The sequence below is a fragment of the Odontesthes bonariensis genome, chromosome 3 (genome assembly GCF_027942865.1).
Source record: "Odontesthes bonariensis isolate fOdoBon6 chromosome 3, fOdoBon6.hap1, whole genome shotgun sequence".
NCBI classification, from domain to species: Eukaryota; Metazoa; Chordata; class Actinopteri; order Atheriniformes; family Atherinopsidae; genus Odontesthes; species Odontesthes bonariensis.
In genome coordinates this window covers 22559217-22583156 of record NC_134508.1, presented here as the reverse complement: position 1 = coordinate 22583156, position 23940 = coordinate 22559217, and the positions used below count along the sequence as shown (strand labels likewise).

The window sequence follows — 23940 nt, the reverse complement described above, 5'->3', positions numbered from 1 at the left end:
GTATGGCTGGATGTTGATTAGTTTTGTCTGATGTGAGTACACTGTTCCCAGCACTGATGAGTTGGTCATCATGACAATGACTGCTTTTCAACTAAAGTACAGTAACATATTCAAAAAAACACTACGTATGGGATTATTACGGTACAATATGCAAAAAAACAAAAACAAAATTAGGAATAGAAAAAGAGGGGTTCTGCGGTTTTTATGTGCACCTCTTAGTTTTTATAGCACCAGTGACTTCTAAAACCATTGTTTTAGAACAATGTTATTGATGATATTTATCTGTACACACAGGATCTACTGGGGATGGACGTAAATGTAGAAAAATCTAGATAAAACAGAAACAGCAAAAAAATATTGAAAGTGCTTTTCGCACAAGAGTAATGAGTCATATGGAAAAGTGAGGAGAAACACTGAGGACGAAGGAAGACGAGGTGAGAGGGTGGGGGCTGGGGGTGGCAGTATCCGGGGCAGGTTGTTCCTGATCATCAGCAGCCACCGCAGCTCTTTCCGCAGCTTCCTCCTACAGATGCGCACTGGCCGCTCAGCGCCACCACACCACAGCGGGAGAACTGATCGCGACACATGTCCGCTAAACACACACAGAGAGGTCAGTTCACCCTCTGGTTTCCAAGCTCTGATTTTAATTAGGTTGCTTTACTCTAGGCTTTTTCATATTTTGAATGCAATCTATACATGAAACAGCAGAAATGGTGTTCATATTCCAATATACATGATCATTAAAGTCGCCGATGCCGAGTACAGAAATCTCACGGCCTCAAATCCAGGTAGTAATGATTCTTTCTGCTTTTTATCTGTGGCTTAATTTGTATCATACATTTCTGTGTATAGGTTTTATTTTATTTCTTAAAGTTTCCATTGTACAGAACTTTGTTACTTTCTTGTGCTTGACTAGTACAGTTCATTACAACTTGTCATTTTTAGTCAATGCTGGGAAATGAATTGTTTGTCCACAACATTCAACCAGGAGTGGCAGGATGTTCCAACTGTGGGATAAGTGTGTTAACAAGCCTGAGTGTCCACACACAGACACACAAAGTACACTTAACCCACCTCGGAGGAGCTCTTCATGTGCACACACGGTCCGCACGCAGATCTCCTTGTTGATGACATACACCCGTCTCAAACTGAATGAATGCAGATGAAAAAGTCAAACGAGGCAGAAACAAGGAAGGGGAGTGACGTTACATGCAGCAGACACAGTCCTGTTCAACTGAATGAGTTTTCTTCACCAAGTACTTAGTAAATCAGAGCAGGAAATAGTCCCTAACAAACAATGTATATGAGTAACAGCTACTAAAAACTACAACATCCAACAGCAGATCCTTTAAAAACATTGTTCCGATTTGTTGAAAATACACTCTTCGTCCTTTCAGTTTGCAGGACAGTAAAGCAGCAGTTTGCTTCTCTTAATCGTGTCTGCCTTTTTAAAAAAAAATGTTTCATTTAATATCTGCAAAGACATAAAAACTCAGACTTAATGTGGTCTAACAAGATGTAGAAAGTACATAAAAAAATAAGGCAAATGTTCCGCAAATTTAAAGTAATACTGGACATTTATGTTCTCTGCTTACATTTGAATGATGAAGTGTAAGCTGGTTGGACAGATGTGATGGATCATTGCTGCTTTCTTGAGCAGGAAATTGAGCCATGTGAGGTTACTCATTGTGAATTTGTCATACGAGCTTCTGAGGGGCTCTGACTGGTGTAAATGCAGCATAAGTAACGACTGTGTTCTGATTCTGGAGGGAAGCACTCATTTAACAGTGGCTCCATGCCCTACATACAGTACCTGTAGAAGCAGAGGCTGTTGAGGCACTGCTTGCACGGCTTGTGGACCGAGTAGAGTCTGGTGCAGGGATACTGCTCCTCCCTGCAGTCTGGGAATCAGTCCAACAACAAAATCATTTTTCCACCCGTATATAAAGAGCAGCTTATTTGTCCTGTCTTCTCTGCAGTTTGCTTACCGAGAGGGCCAGGCTCTGTGGGCTCTGTCTCCAAATTAGAATCTGACATCCAAATGGAAGAAGTGATTTAAACAGGAGATCCTAAATACATTCATCTCTAACCAGCTGTAGATTTATGAGAACATGTAAATAAATGGCAGGAGGAGGTTTTAGCAGATTTACCAAACTTTTCCGGACGGACTACGGGCTCAAGTTGAACCTGCTGCTGGAATGTTCCAGGAAGAGAATCTGGATTTTCAGACTCCGGACCCTCTAACCAAGAAAAGAGAAACTTTTTATCTCATGCTGGCATTTAAACACTGGTTGCAAAATTTCAAGAAACCTGTAAAAGCTTTACCTGTAAAATAATCATAGTTCCCTGTGACGGAGGAGGGAAAGATCAACAGTTAGAGCGAAACCCCACACAGAAAGCTTAGGTACATGTTCAATGAACCACTTGCACACTGGTGAGAAGTAAACAGGCTTGTGAGGCTGTAATCTATGACTTCATGTGCAAGATGTTTACATTTAATAAGATGCAGAGTGGTCAGAGGGTTAATTACACTGTAAAACAGTTGCTTTATAGGTGGTAAACAACAAGGGCAAGAGGAGAAAGCTCCTTGAGGCTAGATGACACATTAGAGGACAGCGAGGGATCAGAAACAGATGTGGGCAGCTCGATGCTGAGCTGGAACAATGCACGCAAATATACTCTCAATGAACTCACCAAGGAAGGAAAACGGATCCTGGTACTGTGCCTGGGCGTGCAGCAGAACTGTTGACATTTCAGACAAATAAAGTAATCAGTAGATGCGGTGATGAGAGACATGCAAGGGCGGGAAGTTGGGAACTATAAGAACTTGTGCTTTTCAATAGCTATTGAAACACACAGAATGACATACTTACAGCCTGGTAGCTTTTAAAAAAACATGCCAGGATTAACATTATTCCTTTCAAATGACAAAATAGGTTAACTAGTAACAGGTTCATGACATGATGGGATGGGGTGTAAAAACAGCAACAGCCAGAGTAGTATTGAATGGGGGTGATCTGAAGGGCAGCGGGCAGAAAGGCATGAGTAAGGCATAATTAAAAAGAGCACTGTGACAGGTTTACTGACATCTAGTGGTGAAGTTGCAAATTGCAACAAACTGAATACCCTTCATCTCAATCTCCTCAACCATGTCTGCAGGATAAAGCACAGAAGCCGCTAGAAATATGAAAAATGCCTTCAAGGTGGTGCCATTTTTCAGAAAAAGGCCTTGCTTAAATCAACAAGACAATGTCAGACCACATTCTGCATGTATCACAACAGCATGGCTCTGTAGTTAGAGTCTGGGTGTTAAACCGACCTGCCCGCAGTCACCCACCTGTCACCCACTGAAAACATTGTGGTGCATTGGAGAAGAAAAATATGACAAAGGAGGCCCATAATTGCAACGGACATATCAAGGAAGACTGGTGACACATTTAACTACCAAAACTACATAACTTGGACCCAACACTTCCAGAGAGTTATTCAAGAAAGCTGTGATGACACTGTTTAAAAATGGGTCATGAGATCAAAGTCAAAATGAGCAGTTACTTAAAGAGAATAATAATAAAGTGTTTCAGGTCCAGCCATAAAAATACGGCTTTAATGGTTGGCAGATCATTGAATTGTGTTTCCATGTCCATTTAAAACCGCGTGTCAACTAATAAGAAAATATTAACAATCGTAAGCCAAATACTGTCACATGTGGTTGGTTGGTGTATTCATACTTTATTCATACTACTGCTATTCAGAACAATATTCACAATACATCTTTGTTTTCATTTTCTCTGCGAATATTTTTTCACCAATCGGTTTACAAACCATTTTGTTTTCCTTTTTTTTTAAATGTGAATGCTAATTTTCTGCCAGATAAAAGTTTGAACTTTCTGCTTTCTGACAGCCAGTGAAAGTGTCACATGAGATGCCAATCAGGTGTTGGATATATCTGATCACAAAGTGTCAAGAGTTTGTTTTCTTGTGCCATCAGGTGACTAATAATGAAGCTAATATAGCCCAGTGATTTTCTTTTACCAAGACTTGACAGGAAAAAGTGGACATTTTGTGAAATATATCATTACATTTTTGGCATTCAGTGAGTATTTAATTTACTTCTGTTCTTCAGAGACCCGACAGCCACCCAGGCAGTTGAAGCTAAGAAAAAACCTGCACACAACCACCCTATAAAAGTCCCAATGTGACGTTTTTCACAGTTTATTCTGTGTGAGAATGTAAAAGGCCACCACTAACATTTAAAAAGTAAGCTGTTAAGGTGCTGGGCTAAGCTATCCCTCTCATAGTGGTAACTTATCTACTGTACAGACAGAAGAGTGATAAAGATAACTGCATGCAATTCTCGGCTAAAAAAAAAAAATCAGCTTTGCACATTGAGCAACACATTCAAAGAGAAACTTCCAGGTCTGAGACCCCCTCTCAGAGGCCTCAGAGGAGATGCAGTTACCTGGCATGCAGATTAGGAGGAGGACTCTCATGGTCACTCTGGGAGGTAGACTGACTTTAACACTGGAGAAAAGATGAGAACAAAGCAACATGAGGGGAAGAAAGCATTTATTACTGAGTGTTCTTCTGGTCTCCTGAAAACCTCTCCTCCTCTCTTTCCCTCCTGCCCTCTGTCACCTTTCCAACCCCCCACCGCTCTCTCCTCTCTGTGCCCTCCTTCACCCATCATCTTCCCTCCACTGGCCTCAAACCTCTGACGGCAAGAATGTGGCACGGCCGTCGTCTGAAGAACAATCTCTCTGTTTTCCTACTTTTTCCTCGCTGTAGCAGACGGTGTCGAGGCTGCATTCCAGGAAAGGAAACAGACCCCCCCCCCCATCTCTGTGAGCTTTCTCCCTCCCTCCCTCTGTCTGTCTCCACATCCTTCATTTCCCTTCTGTCGCCCTCACTGGTCATTTCCTCCAATCCTCCCCCTCCCCTTTTCTTTCTTCTTCTTCACCCCAACAGACTAAAGAGCCTCTTAGGCTGAGCAAGAATTACATGTTGACATGAAATATACACACACTGACAAGCACAGACAGCACAGACGCAAACCAGATTTTTTTTTCCCTTCTGAAACTTCAAAAGTCACCCTTTTACATATATTGAACTCCATTACCTTGAGCTCTCTGACTGCATTACCATGTGGAAAGTATGAATAGTCCTCAACTGCAGCACGTCATACACATGCACACAACAATCAGCTGTGATTATACGAGCTTTTTACACCCCCTACATTCTCTGTGGGACTGCATGCACACTGCAGTCCGACTGAGACGCTGCTTCTGCGTGTGTGTCAGTGAATCTGAGGGCGTTTGTGTGCCAGCATAATGCACATAACACACACACACTCACAATTCTTCTTGTGCATCACGGTGGCTATCGGAAACCATATGTTTTTACTGCACACATCTGGGAGCGATTAGCCCCCCTCTCCCCACTGACTCATTCCCTTTGCAGCTACAGAGACCCCCTTCTCCCCCCTCGAACACACACACACACACACACACACACACACACACACACACACACACACACACACACACACACACACACACACACAAATGGAGGACAGCAACAGGAGATGCTGTGCTCATCCATGTGTGTTTATGGAGCTAAGAGAAAAAGAACGCATCTACAGAAAGAAAGTAAGAAAGAACTAATCTACAACATGTTTCCATGAGCCCTCACTGACCCCCAGCCTCTGGAGGCAGCTGATTTTTCTTTTTTTCTTTCAGTTTTCTGAAAGTCTGAAGTCCCTCCTCCTTCTTCTCTCCGGTGAAAACACTGCACCACATGTCAACCCTCAACAGCCATTAACATTCAGTACAGGCAAAATACACCACTTTATTTCATCTACACGAATCACATCGATAGTTACCCCAGTTGTTTTAATGCCCTTAAAAGACAGAATGCATTCAATCTGTGCACAAATGTCTCCTGACTTTTTTTTTTTACTCCATAACTCTCAACTTAAATGCGAGTGTTGCTCACGTAACTGATTCCATGAAAGCAAAGCATGACAAAGAAACAAGAGGACGCTGCAATGAAAGCACGGTCCTTTCTCCAGAGATCTTACCTAACTTTGATTCAATTAGCTCCGACCTCCGCCAGCTCTGATGCGTCCTGTGAGTGCCGGAGGATCCTGCAGCGCCACATTGTACCACCCAGCATCTGCAGTCTCCTCCCCGTCCAGCCCCCGGTCCCAGCACCGACCCCAGACAAGACCCTCCGGAGGCTGGTAACCCGACACACCGTGCGTTATCCTGGAATTACTGGTGTTCTGACCATTTATTGATGATTACAAACTGTACTACTACTGTTAGATGAGTAATAAGCAAAACTTCATCTCCTACTTCGTATAAACAGTGATTGTCCCCTGGAGGTTCTGTTTGTTTTTTTTAAATTTATTTAGGGAGGGTTAGGACCTTTTAAAAGAGGCCGCTAAGGAGTTTAAAACAAACAAACAAAAAAAGCCCTAAAACTCTCTAGGAACATTCCTACAACAGTTCCTAATCACCGGACACGTTCGCAAGTAACCACAAGGAATGTTTTTTTTTTATTATTGTAAAGCATCTGGTAACATTTCCCTGAACGTTTTTTTTTTTTTTTGCCTGTTTTCAGCATAAAGAGCCATTAAACATGTGCCAACTGTAAAATTAGAATGTTTTTGGTCGCATGTTCGTTTATTATTTTACTCAGTTTGTCAGATAAGTAAATTAGATGTTTATTTGATTCTCTAAGTATAAGACAACCTGTATACTAAAACTTTTTTCATTTAACTATTTTTTTTATTTAAATAACTTTATTAGCAACCAACAACAAAACAATAGGTACAGAAAACTATCAGATAAATACACAATGTATATAGTATAAAGGCTTTGAACTGAACAAGTCAGAGGACATGGAAATAGTTTTTTTTTTCCAGAGTTGAATGAGGTAGGCCTACTGTTTTTTAAAGAGTAAGAGTTCTTGTTGCTTTTTGGCTTTTCACATTTTAGGTTGAGGCGCTGTAACATCTGAATTCCTCAACAAAAAGACTAAAAAAAGGTTTAAACCCAGACCATTTAGACTTGTGAGTATGGAATCTGCCAAGGATTATAAACAGTTGGATAATGTAATGTATGCTCGTTGATGATCGAGTGAATGCAAAATACATGCAGGTATGTCACCAAAAACATGAACAAACCTGGACATTGATACCCAGTTTAGCACAAATAAAACTTTCTATGCTTGACCTGAATTGTATGGTATGTACTCAATGAAAAAAAAAAAAAACTCATGGAAAATTGTTTCTTTGTTAGATTGGCAAAAAAACACAAGTGTAATCAGTGTTCATCTTGAATCTTTTTTGGAATTTCCTTAACAGGAAAAATCTGAAGCAAAATCTTAGAAGAAACTTCTTTCACTTTGTTGTTAATACAGTATTTATGAATAACTTTCTTAGCTTTTCCCCTCACTGTAAATCACCCACGGCAGGACGCTTCATTTCTGATGTTTGTTAGCATGCTTTGAATCATACAGCAGAATTCCCTTCCTCCTTTACACAACTTCATCACTGATTGGCTTACAGTTTTTGTGCGTTTTCTTTTGTCACATGTAATATCTCAAGAGCAGCCTACTTCAATGTCAGCACATACTGGTGATGTTTCCCACTAATCCTGTGCTACATTAAGCATGCAGCATGGTTGATGTCTGCATGTTTTGTAAGACATCTGAAGCAAACACCTTGACAGCAGGACAAGTGTAAAATCTGACACTTTGTTTTTGACTAATTTGATTAATTCTTATCTCAGACAATGTAATCAAGACTTTTTTTTAAATTTTATTTGAATAGTATAAAAAGTTGCACAGAAAGGATAAATACTCTGACAGGTTTTAGCAACCCCAATAAAGGTGCTGGACTTACTGTGAAACTGCACAATAATGACCTCTAGAGGGCACCAACTGATAATGACTGTGGGTGTTGCAGCAACGACAAAAACGATGAACAGAAAAGAATCAGTGAAAACGGCTGAAGGCATTCAAACTATTTATTTTCCATCAAAATAAAGACTGCTGTCAGATCTGAGCATACATACGTATACGCTTAACGTCTGTGAGCCGAGAGCTAAACTGAAAGGCAACAAGCCAAGAACTGTGTTTACACGAAAGAAAAAAAGCTTCGTTTTTATCTTTAACATGAAAATGCGCAACATCCACATAGTACGGTTGGAGATAAATACCTCTGTTACGGTACAGGTAAGACTCACACACACACATACACACCCTCTCCTGCATTCATACAGTACTTGTGCGTTTGTGTAACACCACACGCTCAATCCGCACACACATTTCTAACACCAACTACTCCCGCTGTCAGAGACGTGTGGCGGTGGAGATGCCTGGTGTTAGACCTCAATAAGCAATTTTTAAAATTAATATATAATTTAATCATGGAGTTTTAGAGGACGACAACGGAGGTCTCAGGCAGATACTGCCTTCTTCTCCTTGTATGTGGCCATCATCTTCTTGATCTCAGCGATGGCTTTTCCTGGGTTCAGGCCCTGAGACGGAGAGCGGACAAAACATTCACACATTCAGTGAGAGGAGACAATGATATCTAACCCATCAAACGGCACATCCTAAAAAAAAAATATATATATATATATATATATGAAATAATCTATTCATGTTTATTAGACCACTTAATTACTTAAAAAAAAAAAAGTAGTACAAATATTGTGGTTAAAAGGTCTGTAAATACTGATCTATGCAGAATAGAGTTTGGCATTGTGACGTCACAGTTTGCTGCGGTCAGTCATGGTTGTAATTACTATTATTATTTCCCTTTTTTTTAAATGACTGGAGAAGAGACGTGCTTGTGTTGCTAGTTTGTTCATATGATTAAAGTAGAATGTGTTTTATTCGTTTTCCTTTTTGTTCTATTTGTCAGAAACACAAAGTTGAGCGTAGTTTTTCCCCTTCTTTTGAAACCGGAGGCGGGACATGGCCCTGTTTGGATGTGATTTAAAGAGGTTTTAATTTTGATCCAGAACAGATATTCGGTCCAAGAACCCCCCCCCCCCCCCCCCCCCAAAAAAAAAAAAGCCAAAAGGTACTTAAAGGCGGGGTAGGGGATCTTTTTCTGGAACATTTTTTTACATATTGCTTGAAATACTCTTCACACCCCCATTACAACCAATTAATTAAAAGTTTTGACATTAATATGAAAAGTTTTAGTGGCCTCTAGAACGTACAATCTAGTAAAAACAGTATCCAATCATTGTGAACGGTCCGTTCACAATGATTGGATTCTGATGCCGTCTATCAAACTGCAATCTGCTCCTCCCTCCCCCTCCCCCCCCTGTGCGCGTACCCTGCTCCGTGAACGAATTACACGTCCAGAAGCTTGGCAGGAGGCTAAACTAGAGCCAGCTTGGCTAGCACCTAGCATTATTAAACGTATAGTTATCATATACTAAATACTAAATACGGCAACGATCGATGCTTGCTGTCAGAACAGCGCTCGTGCACCTTCGTGCTCGTTCATGTACTCTAGAGGCGTGCCTTCGGGGGGCAAGTGAAGAAAAGGGTTGGGACTTTTTACCTGTGTATTTTCAAAATGCAGCTTCGCTGGACTCAAAATCCAGGATCTCCTACCCTACCTTTAAGTTTGTTAAAAAAATAAAAATAAAAAAAACTGTGCAGAAACACACAAATTCCAAAAATGTATTTGGAAATCAGAGCAAAGTTAAAACTTTTTGCTGAACTTTTATGCATCTTGTAAGAACAAGTTACTGCACAATATCTTTTCTTATGAACCCCACAAGTGTAACCCGAATGGATCTGTGGGGTAGTTTGATCCTGCTGCCGTGTTTTGATTTCTGGCTTCACAATATGTTGGCTGCCAATCTCTTTTAAGCGTTGTCATGTATATCTGGATGCTTCATGTTTTCCTTTTATTCCATTCAGAAGACATCAGTGAGGCAAACGCGTGTGGCTGTTCTGAAAGGTTACCTTGGGGCAGGTCTTGGTGCAGTTCATGATGGTGTGGCAGCGGTACAGAGAGAAAGGATCCTGCAGTTTGGACAGACGTTCCTCTGTGAACTCATCTCGAGAGTCAATCATCCAACGATACGCCTGAGTCACGACAACATATATTGCTCACATATACGGTCATTTCACGGGCAGATTAAGAGGGAAATAAAATGTTGTCAAGCTTTTGGCGATCAAACACATACCTGCATGAGCACAGCTGGCCCGAGGTATTTGTCTCCGTTCCACCAGTAACTCGGGCAGCTTGTACTGCAACAGGCGCACAGGATACATTCATACAGACCATCCTACACAAGAGAAAAGAAATAAGGAATGTTCACGTCCTAATGACAGGAAATCTTGCCTGTAAATGTTTACAGATCTAAAGACAGAAACGTACCAGCTTCTGTCTGTCCTCCACAGTCTGCAGGTACTGCTCCTTCCCTTCCTGTGAGTCGTCCCTCTTCTTCAGGTACGGTTCAATGGACTTGTACTGGGCGTAGAAGTTACTCATGTCCTGCAAGCATAATCCTTCATAAATCCTTCAGAACATCAGTTATGAATGCGTCTAAAGAAAACAAGATTTTGGTCCAAGTGTGTCTGATTTACTGAATTTGGTAAATGACATCAACAAACAGCAGGAATGTGCTGACCTGCTCAAAAACATTTAAACAAGCTTGAATATGAGATAAAAATTAGGATTATTTTCAATCTCAGTAGCCACACTACACTAACCCATCCACACACAGCATTAAAGACAAAGACAACCAACAAATGTTGACTTAAAGCTCTGTTAGTTAAACCCTGACGTACATGTACAACTCTAGTCATGGTGACTCACAATTCAGGAGTTTTTACTCACAGGTACCAGGTCCTTGACCACATACATATGTGGCAGTGGGTAAATCTTAGCTGGCTTGCTTAGGTTGGTGTCAATCTTGTTGAGACAGGCGAGTGTGTTTCCTCCATCTATGTTCATCGCACAGGATCCACAAATACCTGATTCAGAGCAAATAAAAACAGCTTTTAGTCACACAGCCAGTTCACTGGGCATAGAGACTTACTAACCTGGTCCCACATTCAGAGGATACTGACCTTCTCTGCAAGAGCGGCGGAATGTCAGTGTGGAGTCCATCTCATTTTTAATTTTGATGAGGGCATCGAGGATCATTGGACCGCAACTGGATGAAGAAAAGAGTGTTCACGTGTTCAATTGAAACCCCAACAGGTATTACTGCTGAAGAGTTGACAGAAGCGAGCTGAGCTGTCTATAAAAGCGGATTAGACAACAGATGAAGAGGAAGGACTGGAAATATGCCAGGCTGTCAGATCCATCAGTGCTTAATCCAATTTAAGGCTGCGGTTTTTATACCTGGGTACAGCTTGGACAATGTAACATCTCCAGAAGCAGGAAATCGCTCGCAGTGACACTTTTCTTTTAACACAGTCATCCTTACTAAACTGTTCTCTCATAAAGGTCACACTTGATAATCACAAATTTGATAGACAGACAAGGCAAAATTCAACCTCAGGAAACTGCTTTGAATACATTTCGAGCTGTGTTCCTGGTGGGTAAAACTGCGACACATACGTGTTGAGGTCAATCTCATAGGTCTGCATGCGGGGTTTGTCTCCTGGAGTGTCTGGGTCCCATCTGTACACCTGGAACTTCTTTATTCGGGGTTGAACTGCCGGAGCTGCTGCTGTTTGGGCATACCGCACGGCCTGGCCAGAGGGGCGGGGGGGGGGCACATCAATAAGTATTTGACACAACAGTACATCCCAAAAAATATGCTATCAAAACGGGGACTTTTTTACAATTTCAGTCTTTCCTAGAAAACATCAGCACTACAAAGCCCCAGCTCCTTTGAATAACTTTACACTAAGTAACCTGAATTCAGTGTGGTTTCTGGCGTTAAAACTCATAAACAGCCTAATCTAATTATAAACCTCTGTAATAGCTGAGATTTAAAAAAAAAAAAAAAGTTGAATTACACCAACCTCCAAAGTCCAACAACATTGATTAATAACTAAAAACATGATAAACCTTATGAAAGGATACAAGAGGCAGCATCATTACCCAAACTAACTCGAAGAAGCTCAAACTTTGTCTGCTTTTTTTCTAAATGTTGCACACAAAGCCGTCAAACTGACATTAAGCAACAGCTTATCAGCTAACAATGTTTACAATCCTGACTCGTTTCTTGCCACACTCTTAATTGGAGGTAAATTTAATTGGTTCACAATTTAAGCTAAACACGCCTGAACCTATTAATAAGATTGTTTATATGTTGTAAATTTGAAGTATAAAGCTATCTAACATCAGCTCACAGAGCGGTCTGGCTAACTGCTAATAGCTAAACTGTGGTACGCAACCTGGACTCCAGAGCATAGACGGACCCTTCGCAGTCAAGAAGGCACCGATTTACTATAACTCCGTAACGGTGAACACAATAACAAGGAATTATGACATAAAGTGACTTTTTCATCCTGTGACAATCAACTTACGACCAGTCCCGCCGGGGAACGGAAGGCCAAAGCCCCACAACGGCTCAAGGACGTGAAACTAGCAACCGACATCTTAACGCCTGAAGATTGCCTTCTCTGACCTCCACTGCCTTCTATCCCAGCATCCACCGCGGCCGCGTCACTATTCAGTATGGGAGCGCGTGTTTTGTTGACTGGCGGCTTCTGAAGTTTATGTAATTTATATTAATTGTTTTCCTTGATATGTTACATTTTATTGTTCCTACTTCTTTGTGCTGTTATTTCACGAAACGACAGTTACATATATAATTCAGAATAAATATGTTTGGTCTAAACGCATCGCAGTCTCCTCCCTGAATTCATGCGTTCTGGTTTTCTAGGGGTTAGAAAACGAACGCATCCCTGTGCCAGCCATGCTACAGCGTGGGGTTGAACTCTCATAACAACTAGTCTAACTGCAGGAGTAGCAGGGCTGAGATCATTTTATCCGTTTGAAAGAAAAGCGTAGTGGATTGAACCGACTGAAGGAGGAAAAAAAATGGTATTTCTGACGTTATCTTGTTGGATCCGCAGTCGCGGACCCGACAGATACTGGAAAGTCCAAGAAGTTCTCAAACATGCGCGGGTAAGGCTGAGACTATATCCTGGAGTCGCTGGGCTTAGTGTCATTATTAACATGATCCTGTTTTAATTAGCGTGTTAGTGGCCCTAAGTTTTGTTTGACCTTCTTGCAATCGGAGCAGTTTCCCTGTTAAGAGACAGTAAGTGCTGCTTGCTAAACTAACCGCGCTGCATCTGTTGTCCTCTTGTCGGTTCGTCCAACAGCACTTCAGAGGCAGGAAGAACCGCTGCTACAGTCTGGCTGTGCGAGCTGTCAGGAGGGCTTTCGTGTACGCCACTAAGGGTCGCAAGCTCAAGAAACGGAACATGAGGACGGTATGAGCCACATTTGTTTATGTTGGAAACCATGAACCCATTGTCTAAGTCTTGCCTTCAGGTTCTTTTTGAGAAACCACATTTTGTTAATTGGTGTACACTCACAAAGCAGCAGTTTTGCTGGGTTTCTACCTCTGTCCCCGTGAAACCTGTTCAGTTTATTTCATTATAAGGACCTACTGAGTCTTAATCCAGCTATTCAGTTGTTTTGGCTACACTTTCTCTTAAAAAGTACTCACCTTAGAAAAGTAGGAATTACAGCTAATGTCCACTCTACAGAGCTTTATAACCATCCAATGCAGTGTGTATTTGGCTATGTGTCTCTTGCATAATTGGAAGAGCTTTCACTTAATTTAATTTGTTTCTATGGAGCAAGTGGTTGATATTTGCACCTTGTCTGGGCCTTTAAAGTTACTGAATAGAGAGGATTGCTGTATGGTTACAGCTCTGCAGCCATGTTCTCTTTAAGGCTCCAATGCGTGTAAGTTGCACTTTTACGTCACCAAATAGGTTTGATATGTAGTCCAAGTCTAAATGTCTGTAGTATGAGACTACTGACTTCCCACAAAAAATAGTTTTGTTTGCATAATAGAAAACTGCAAATCTGCACGATTTATCCCCTTTTCTGTGCTTCTCTTTCTTTAGCTGTGGATATCACGCATTGCAGCAGCAACACGAGAGCACGGCATGAAGTATCCCGCCCTCATGCACAACCTCACAAAGGTTCGTTGTGTTGGATATGACGGCACTGCGCCAGTCCCCGTTTGTCATGCCTCCGGCTCACTCTGCTTCCTTTCTCCCCCCCTCATACAGAGCAGCGTTGAGCTCAACCGCCGCGTTATCAGCGATCTGGCCATCACAGAACCACGGACTTTCCTCTCACTTGCAAAACTGGCACAGGCTCGGCAACAAGAAGGCTTTCGCGCAGCGTTGGGTGACGGCAAAGAGCCTCCCGGTGTCCTCTCTCGCGTTGTTATGCTGCAGTAAAAGACTCAGCGTGATGCCGGATTTTCACATGTTTTGTGATTTGGAAAAAGCAGCACTCTGGGATTGTTGAGGCTTTTCAAACACACCTAAGTCACATTTGATCTTTCATCAAGAGCCTTTTCATATAAGATGTATTTAAGTTAGTTTATACATGTTATGCTTTATCAGTCACTCTTTCAGGGACCCTTGAGACCAGGGTCTTTCGATGTGTAACCATCTGTGATTGTGCTGTCCATAAGCAATGAACCTATGAAAAGAGATCTGACTAATTTAAAAGATTCCCCTGTATTAGAGCCATTGGTATCGATCATTTCTGCTGCCAGTGCTGGAAGAGATTCAAGAAAGTTCTTGATATGCTTCAGCTGTAGTTATTAAAAAAAGATCATCACTATCCAAGATGCAGCAGATGTTGAAAGGCAAAGAAAATGTGCATCGACAGACAGACCTCAGTCCTTTGAAATGTTGTGTTGCCTTCAAGATCCTCCCTCTTGGTTGCCTCCGGTTTCATGAGTGAGGATGCCATTATTCATTTCTAACTGTGTATATGATATACAACCATAAGTTATTAAGAACTCTTAAACTTGAGTTTTCAGGAGGTTGGATTTTTTTTCCCTGTGTAAATAAATGTTTTACCATTTCTTGTGGTGATATTATCCTCTAAATGTTTAGTTCATTAAACATTTTGACACATATTCCATTGTCTTGTCTTGATTTTAAGTGTCTGGCGCGCCTTTGCTGTTTAAAGGATGGGATTGTGTTCAAAGCTGGTTCTCCTGCCCGCATAATGCACAGCAGTTCTTCTCTTGTGCACGGCATCAAAATAATAGAGAACAGATTTCTCTCAATCCATCCAGCGTTGGTCCATAAGTGTGAATCGAATCTCGGGTTTGATGTGTAAACCGATCCAGAGCAGCATTAGTTTCTGGTGGTACCACACAGGTCTGGACCAGTGAGTTTTTTCTTTTTTTTTTCCAGAATCTGATGCTCAAAGAGCAAATCACAGCAATATATGTAACCTCAGACTTACAAAACCACAAGCAGCCTGATGCAACCAGGGGAGCTGTGCGTGATATGACCCTCAGAGGATACCGTATGAATTGTGGGTGGGCCTACGTGAATGACCTCCACAGAACGCCACAGTATGGTCACCCTGTCCCAGCAAGAAGTACTCAACATGAGCCAATCATCGTCCCCGTTATTCAGCCAAACTTGCGTCGTCCTGCGCACATGCGCAGAAGGTGGCAGCGTGACACGCGTGTGAAGGAAGTGTACTGACAGATCTGCAGCTGAGGCCACCCTCACGCTCCACACAGAACCGGCCAAACTGTGCTTTAATCACTCCCGGGAAAATGTCGTGGCTGTTCGGACTGAACAAGGGGCAGCCCGAGCCGCCTCCTGGCTTACCGGCTCAGCCGCCACCGCCTCCGCCGCCGGCCGGAGGCTCCAGCGGCGGCGGAGATAAACCCAAGGACAAATGGAGCAACTTCGATCCCACCGGACTGGAGCGCGCTGCCCAGGCAGCCAAGGAGCTCGACAAGTCCCGTAAGTGTTCAAGAGTTTCGTCGTGGGTCACCGTGGAGGCGTTTTGTGTAGATTATTTTATCTATATATTTCCACCTCCTGCTCTCCGGTTCTGGCTGCCTCAGTGATGCTTTGATAATGTGGTCCTCACCGACAGCCGGCATCTGCACATACTGATGCTTTTATTTATGTTCACTTAGTTATTGATAAGGCACACAAGAGCGACACTGCACCCGCATTCATTCACTGAGAAATGGGGTTCAAAGGTCACAACCTTACAGTCGGGCTTGCAGCCACTAAACCCTAACCCTGTAACATACACATGCACACACATGATTTTAATGTCCAAGAAGTTGAAATCACTGAAAACTCTTAAAACAAGGTCCAGCATTCTGGTGGGAGTTCAGAGGCAGAGACACTGAGCCACAGCCATCAGGAGGCCGGACCAGCATTGCTCTCTGAAGTCACTGCATCCATTAAGTGTGTGTGTGTCCTACCACCTGTATTCAGGACACGCCAAAGAAGCTCTGGACTTGGCCCGAATGCAGGAGCAAAGCACCCAGATGGAGCACCAGAGTAAAATGAAGGTACAGTGGACAAGTTGAATCAAAGTCAAGTCAAAGACATCTCATGTGCATAGAGATAAAACACTGGGAACAATGGCAGTAAAACCAGCAGTGTGTGTTCACTCCTTATCTGCAGCCGGTCACTCATGGTGTCGGTTTACTTCAGCACTTATAGTCAGTGAGGAAAAGTTTTTTAAAATTTTTTTTTTAATTTATTTTTTTATGAGTGAGGATTTTGATACTGGACACTTATTAAATGTATTAAATAATACTGTGTTGCACAGCAGCTGCAGCCACAGCGACACAAAGAGTGGAGAATGAGACAGAATGGACTTCTGCCGGATTTTTATTGTATGATTATTACTGTGTATAGTGTTTATATTGTGTGCATTTGCTTTCTGAGGAGGACAGTCTTCAAATTCAAGGTGTTTGGTGTGGTGATTATGGCGCACTGGACAGGATTGGACAGGTCTAAAAGTGGTCCTGATATTTTGTCCTCATCGTGTGTTGGACCTCAATAATAAACGAAAAGAACAGGAAAAAAAATCCAAGCTTTGCTTACAAAACGGGTTTTTATAATTCATGGCAGAGCTGTTGCATTGGATTGTATTAGATATAACAGCTGTAGCTTATTCAGTGAATGTCATATTGCAGTTTATGACAGTCTGACAAAATGGCTATTTTCAAAAAGTTATTAAAGGATGAAGTATTAATACGATCATTTTTCAAAAATGTAAGATTCTTGGCTCTGGCTCAGAGGCGGTTATTTAGTTGTAGATTATTTTAAGATTTAAACCTTCCTTTGCATATTGAATTTCTTTTTGCCTGTTAATTTCACAGGAGTATGAAGCGGCACTCGAGCAGATCAAAGGTGACCAGATACGCATCCAAGGAGAGGAGAGGAGGAAAACACTAAATGAGGAGACCAAGCAGCATCAAGCGGTGAGGGTCCGATAATGATTGGCCCCCATTGTGTTGTTGTATTTGGTTGCCGTTACGTAGGCTAATGGAGTTCGTGTGGTTATGGTTGCTTTGCCCTTTTACAGAGAGCTCAGTACCAGGATAAGCTGGCCAGACAGCGATATGAGGACCAACTGAGGCAGCAGGTGAGGTTTGCTGCTCCCGGCCTGGTCTAAAATACTTTAGAATGAGACAATATACCAAACTGAAACTGATGACTTTTCTTTTTTTCCCCCTTAACAGCAAATCCTGAATGACGAGAACCTCCGCAAACAGGAGGAGTCCGTGCATAAACAGGAGGCCATGAGGAAAGGTGAAGACCTCACCTCTGATGCTGGCACGACAGGATCCTTCGGAAACTGTCGAGTTTGTTTTTACGATTTTGTTGTGTTGTGGTTTCCATAGCAACAATAGAGCACGAGATGGAGCTGCGGCACAAGAACGAGCTTCTGCGTATAGAGGCGGAGACGAAAGCTCGAGCCCGCGTGGAGAGAGAAAACGCTGATATAATCCGAGAGCAAATCCGTCTGAAGGCCGCAGAACACAGACAGACTGTCCTGGAGTCCATAAAGTAAGTAGTTTTACTCTCCAGTTTCTATGGTGATGGTTGGTGGTATTGTGTTTGTGGTGAATGATGTTGAAACTGAAGGTGCTTTAAATGCAGTCATCATCACACCACCACGTCCCACAGTGATTGTTAGTGTTGCACCGTAAGTTGCTGTCGCACCTTATCAACCCCTGTGCAGGCGCACTGACAGCTAACATGTATTTACTTTCAGGACTGCAGGTACCGTGTTTGGAGAAGGATTCAGGGCTTTTGTGTCAGACTGGGACAAAGTTACTGCCACGGTGAGATCCCCAGTTTCCGTGCACAGTCAGTTTGGTGAATGATTAAACTGAAAATACACAATAGCCACATTTGTCACATGCAGATACGGATCTGCTTTAGCCTGGCTGAGTCCTGATGGTTCATTACAGGGTTCCTGTTTTTACCGATTGGGCAAACACTTCATATATGTTTAAGTTGCAAAAAGATCCCCTCAGTTTGAGCTAATGTTGTTTCCCCATAATGTTGTTAAATACAAGCACCAGTATAAAGATTACTTTGTTAAGCTGTTACACCGCATGTTGAAAAGGTTTTTTAAATCCAGTTCCAGATAAGAAGATTAAATCCACTTGTAGTGTGTTTACCCTTGTTGCTCTTGAGAGCTACATTGTATTCAGAGCTTCCATGTGAGATGTTATGAACATTTAAACCTGTTGTTTTGTGATGGAAAGATGAGCTGCATCCACACTTGTAGACCCAATTGCAACACCCTTCCCTGGAGTTTAATAAAGCACCCTCAGTTTGCACAAAGGCGCTGCGTTCAGATTGATGCTGATTGAAGCCAGAGCCAATAAAGACCATCAACTGCTACAGAGTCATTGGTTCAGACGAAATCTCAGTTTAACACTTTCTCACTACACCCAAAAGCCAGATGTTAGCTGGTGTTTGGGAGTTATTTTGCCCAGGTTTAACGGAGATTGATGCATGTCGAGGTTTGCTTGTGTGTAACTACCAATAGACGGAAGCATCCGTATATCTTACATTTAAATGCTTGTTGCGGACTGTCTGTGTGGGACTTCTAGATCTTTGCCCTGATCTTTTTGCTCATTGTGTAAGTTTCCCTCTCTCCTCTAGGTGGCAGGACTGACTCTTTTGGCTGTGGGAGTGTATTCGGCCCGAAATGCAACAGGGGTAGCAGGACGGTACATTGAGGCCAGGCTTGGGAAGCCCTCTCTCGTGCGGGAGACATCCAGATTCACCGTGGGAGAAGCAATCAAGCATCCAGTCAAGGTTGCTAATATAGCTTGAATCCTCTCTACATTAAGTGAGGTGTAAATTATGATATGCTGATTACAATTTTCTGTCTATTTAGATGGTCAAAAGGCTGAAGAGTAAACCTCAGGATGCCCTTGAGGGAGTTGTGCTCAGTGTAAGTGGACATTTGGTTTAAAGGAATGAAATGTGCATATTTTAAAGTTGTCTAACCAATTTGAATGGCTGCAATTTTCCATCTCTTAGCCCCCCTTGGAAATGCGCGTGCGCGACGTTGCCATAGCAACAAGAAACACAAGGCAGAACAACGGCCTGTACCGGAATATCCTCATGTACGGCCCTCCGGGAACGGGCAAAACACTGTTTGCTAAGGTACATCTGAGGCGTGGGTGAGGGAGACGCTAAGATAAATGGAAAGGGAAGCTTTTTTTAAACTGGAATATTTCTGTTTGTGTTGAGTAGAAGCTGGCAATGCATTCTGGGATGGACTATGCCATCATGACTGGTGGTGACGTCGCACCCATGGGCCGCGATGGCGTGACTGCCATCCACAAAGTCTTTGACTGGGCCAACACAAGTCGGCGCGGGTACGTAACTGATGATAAACATTCTTTCTTTGCGATCTCAGACTCCATTATACGGTGACTAAGATGATGTCGATACAAATATTGTGCACATATATCATAATGTATCCTATCCCAGGTTGCTGCTGTTTGTTGACGAAGCTGACGCATTCCTCCGCAAGAGATCCACGGTGAGTCTGCGAGCATTTCATCACTCAAACGCTGAAAGATTCTTCATCTTAATGAGGGATATTTGCAACAAATGAGCGACCATTCAGTACTTTATTTTCTCTTTGTAGGAGAAAATCAGCGAGGACCTCCGAGCTACTTTGAATGCATTCTTGTACCGCACTGGAGAACAGAGCAACAAGTAAGGATCTCTTCACGGCATGACTGCTTCACACACATACACCTGCACGGTGGTCAGCGGCTTCATTCTGCATTGTTTTTTTTTTCTCCTTATAGGTTTATGTTGGTGTTGGCCAGTAACCAACCAGAGCAGTTTGACTGGGCCATAAATGACCGTATCGATGAAATAGTGAATTTTGCTCTGCCAGGTCCCGAGGAGAGGGAGCGGCTGGTGCGATTGTACTTCGACAAATATGTGCTGGAGCCGGCCACCGGAGGAAGGCAGTGAGTGTCATTCCAACACTGCAGCACAGCTGCTGGAACTCATTCTGTGCAGCAGAGGACGGCAGGTCCACTCAGTCACACGTAGAGTCATTTCAGCAGTTTCTGATGTTTACTATGTTAGGTCTTTTTAGGGTGGAAGAATGGCCCGGTGTGTCTGTGAGGTGTAAGCTGTCACATTGGAGTGAAGTGAGCTCAGAGAAAGATTTGCTGACCTCTCTTTCGTCTGTGTCTGTGTTTGTGTTTGTGTGTGTGTGTGGCACTGAAGGAGGATGAAGCTTGCGCAGTTTGACTACGGCATAAAGTGCTCTGAGATAGCGAAGCGGACAGGGGGCATGTCAGGCAGAGAGATCTCCAAGTTGGGCGTGGCCTGGCAGGTATGTTTCTGGTTATCACTGCAGAATCCTAACACAAGTGCAGAGTTAATCTTACATTCGCAATCCTTAAAAACATATTTGATCTGAAATTTTCTTCCAGGCGGCAGCATATTCCTCCGAAGATGGTGTCCTGACAGAGGCTATGATTGACGCTCGGGTTGACGATGCCGTGAAGCAGCACCTTCAGAAGATGGACTGGCTGCACGGGGAGGAGGAGGCAAAGAGCCTCACACCTCCAGCAGCCGGGGCAGCAGGAATTGAGGGAAAAATGGGTTTTACCCTGCCACTCAGTGAGGCACCTCAAGCTATAGAGGTGATCGCTCCAGTCCTTGAGGCAAATACGAAAACAGAAAGTGTGCTACCTGCTTCAGACAGCAACCAATCAGCAGTGGGCAACATTGGCGTCCCACTCAGTGAGGCACCTCAAGCTCAAGAGGTGATCGCTCAAGTCCTTGAGGCAAAAGAAGAAAGTGTGCTACCTCCCTCAGACAGCGACCAATCAGCAGTGGGCAAAATTGACGTCACACTCAGTGAGGCACCTCAAGCTCAAGAGGTGATCGCTCAAGTCCTTGAGGCAAATACGAAAGAAGAAAGTGAAAATGTGCCACCTCCCTCAGACAGCAACCAATCAGCAGAGGGCAAAATTGGCTTCCCAGCTGGACAGGACTGTGAAGATGCTGTCAAAGCAGAAGTTAAGACAGCAGAAGAGAGTATTAGTCAACCTGATGCCTCCACTGGCAGTGACAAAAAGCTGGGAAAAGAGGGCAAGGCTGGTTCCTCTCCTCCAAAGGATGGAACTCCTGTTTGAGTTGTAGTGAATCTGTCTGGATTAGAAAGATTAGTGTCCTGCCCTCTTAACTAACTAGTCCGTCAGTCCTTGTCATAAGGGCCCGTTGGACTGTCTTAACGACAGAAGATTAGTTCACAGTTGAAAGAGATAAACAATTAACCATTCATAACACAAATGATGCCTGGAAGTCTTTCAATTTAATATATTATGTATATTATATCATTGTAAAGGTGTACTTTACATAGAAACCAGACTGTGTGTCTGTAATTACACTATCGATGTTGTGCAAAGTGAGCTGTCTCTGAAATGATTAAATGAATCCACATTTTCATATGAAGCAAAGGTTCAGTCGTGGTTTATAAATGATAATTACATTTTTTGGTACAGATGTAATATGGCAACATATCGTTGTGTGTTGAAGAGGATGAACAGGACGTCTGTTGATCAAACGCTCTAACACGCCAACAAGATGCTGATGTATGTTTGGAGATGATGTCAAGCATTGCTTATGACCTCGGAATGCAAAGTGTTGCAACATAATGGGACAGCAGATTGGAAACGTGCATATGGACTTGTAACTGGAGGTTGCACTGAGCCTGTAAGATTTAAATCCATTTTAGACTCATTTGGGCTAAGATAGCCAAGTCTTGAGAAAGCTTCAGAAATTCAAAGTCATGAAACCGTCTTTGATTTGGATTAGGCCGCATGATAAAAACCCCTTTCACATGTCTTTGTGCACTAAGGTGTGCTGGTTCACATAAATAACACATATATCATCAAGGTATTCCTTATTGGTGAACGAGAAACCGGTTTTTATTCTTTTTATTATTCCATTTCATTTTCATGCTGCCTGCTTTAAGGAAAACAACCGAAAAGCAATTAATCGTGAGATATAACACTGAATGATGTAAATAAATTTAAAAAACCTGTGAGAGGGACAAGAGGTTCTGTTCCCATTTTTGTTATTTTAAGGGGTTTAACTTCACACAAATTTACAGATCATGGGGAATTTTTCTAGAAAAATGTTAAAAGTAAAAGGTTTGCATGGCACCAGGCTGGTGGATATTTTTGGATTGCTTAAGGCAGCATTAGTTAGGGTTGAAATGAAAAGAAAAAAGAACCTTCCTCTGCTTCATCAGTTTAGGTGGTTTTACATATTTATTGTGCACCTGACAACACAGTAGTGCAACATGAAAAAGGTGATTGAGGCTCGCTGTGTTGCCTGGACTGACTCTTCTGTCTTTAAATACCTTGTAAGTGAGTCTGCAGCTTGGATAAAGAAGAAGGCTCAGGTGTTACAACTCAGTTCAGGAGTGTAAAGAATGAGTAACTGTGGTTTGTTTTGTGTGTTTTTTTTGGTCTATTGGGGATACTTTCATTATCACTTTAGTTTTTGTTGTCAGAACTGTGTGGAACATTAAGACTATAAGGCAGAAAACAGCAGAAATTGAGCTGTGTATATTCCACAGTTTTAAAAATGGTGCCATTGAAAATGTGCATCTTGCTCCATGTGAACCATGTTCCTGGATACAGACAGATGAGTCCAGAAATGAACATCTGAGAAAAAAACAAACATTAAATTGGGTTCCAAGGTTTGCTGACATGCATCTACAAAGACATAATCTTCAAAAAAATAATAAAACGAGGGGAAAAAAGGTTCTTACCCGGTCATGAAATAAGGTAAATACTGCTGCAAATGAACAAACACATTACATGATAAAAGATGTCATTTATTTGACAAAAACAAAGCCAAAATATGGTAGATTCTGTGGAAAATTAAGCACAAGCAGCAGCCAGATGCTGCTAATAAAATTCACTCAATCAAATGATCATCAGCGTGAGTGAGCACATCTGTAAAAACAGACGTTTTGGAAGTTTGCTGGTCTGGAGCATTCAGGTGTGTGTCAACACAATACCAAAGAGTAAAGATCAGCATTCATTTTGGAGATGCTATTGTTGCTTCCCATCAATCTAGGAAGAGTTATAACGGCATTTCCAAATAATTTGGAGTCCATCATGCTACAGTGAGAAAGCTCATTCACAAGTGGAAAACACTGAAGACAGCTGCCAGTCTTCAAGTGAGCGGACGTCCCAGCAAGTTCAGATCAAGGTCAGAAAAACTACCCAAAAACCCAAGAGCTACATCTCAGACTCTACAGGCCTCACTCAATGTGTTAAATATTAAAGCTCACGATCATACGATTAGAAAAAGAAAGACTGCTAAGGCTTGCAAAGTTGTACCTGAACAAAGCACAAGACTTCTGGAACAATGTCCTTGTGACAGGTGAGA

The 23940-nt window shown here is 42.4% G+C and overlaps 4 protein-coding genes across 7 annotated transcripts in view; 2 read left to right on the top strand and 2 right to left on the bottom strand.

Moving 5' to 3' along the window:
• The window catches only part of mfap2 (microfibril associated protein 2), a 6429-nt gene extending 193 nt beyond the window's left edge, over window positions 1–6236 (bottom strand). Inside the window, exons 1-9 of one of the 4 annotated variants that reach the window (XM_075461031.1) lie at window positions 6077–6236; window positions 4460–4521; window positions 2695–2742; window positions 2326–2346; window positions 2151–2240; window positions 1989–2030; window positions 1814–1901; window positions 1075–1148; window positions 1–592 (exon numbers count right to left, since the gene is read on the bottom strand). The exon at window positions 1–592 is cut by the window's left edge and continues 193 nt beyond it. In XM_075461031.1, the coding sequence (XP_075317146.1) occupies window positions 489–592; window positions 1075–1148; window positions 1814–1901; window positions 1989–2030; window positions 2151–2240; window positions 2326–2346; window positions 2695–2742; window positions 4460–4490 (498 nt within the window). In that variant the 5' untranslated portion in view covers window positions 4491–4521; window positions 6077–6236 and the 3' untranslated portion in view covers window positions 1–488. Of the gene's footprint in view, window positions 593–1074; window positions 1149–1813; window positions 1902–1988; window positions 2031–2150; window positions 2241–2325; window positions 2347–2694; window positions 2743–4459; window positions 4522–4635; window positions 4731–6076 lie in introns of those variants that run through there. The other 3 variants (XM_075461033.1, XM_075461032.1, XM_075461034.1) reach the window with 3 other exon arrangements.
• Window positions 6237–8012: 1776 nt separating this feature from the next.
• Window positions 8013–12644, bottom strand: sdhb (succinate dehydrogenase complex, subunit B, iron sulfur (Ip)). Its single transcript, XM_075461026.1, has 8 exons — window positions 12523–12644; window positions 11606–11739; window positions 11110–11195; window positions 10877–11013; window positions 10415–10531; window positions 10221–10322; window positions 9997–10119; window positions 8013–8543 (listed from the first exon to the last, which is right to left on the bottom strand). Exons 1-8 carry the CDS (start codon window positions 12592–12594, stop codon window positions 8463–8465), a joined length of 852 nt encoding a protein of 283 aa, XP_075317141.1. The 5' UTR covers window positions 12595–12644; the 3' UTR covers window positions 8013–8462.
• Window positions 12645–12911: 267 nt separating this feature from the next.
• mrpl20 (mitochondrial ribosomal protein L20) lies at window positions 12912–15116 on the top strand. The gene is made up of 4 exons (XM_075462147.1): window positions 12912–13126; window positions 13327–13437; window positions 14083–14160; window positions 14251–15116. The coding sequence occupies exons 1-4, from the start codon at window positions 13040–13042 to the stop codon at window positions 14422–14424; spliced, it is 450 nt and encodes a 149-aa protein (XP_075318262.1). The 5' UTR covers window positions 12912–13039; the 3' UTR covers window positions 14425–15116.
• Window positions 15117–15663: 547 nt separating this feature from the next.
• Window positions 15664–22220, top strand: atad3 (ATPase family AAA domain containing 3). Its single transcript, XM_075461025.1, has 16 exons — window positions 15664–15966; window positions 16456–16532; window positions 17352–17453; window positions 17558–17617; window positions 17715–17784; window positions 17877–18042; window positions 18251–18320; window positions 19153–19308; window positions 19391–19447; window positions 19537–19662; window positions 19753–19877; window positions 19993–20044; window positions 20153–20223; window positions 20319–20486; window positions 20752–20860; window positions 20961–22220. Exons 1-16 carry the CDS (start codon window positions 15774–15776, stop codon window positions 21666–21668), a joined length of 2310 nt encoding a protein of 769 aa, XP_075317140.1. The 5' UTR covers window positions 15664–15773; the 3' UTR covers window positions 21669–22220.
• Window positions 22221–23940: the final 1720 nt, after the last annotated feature.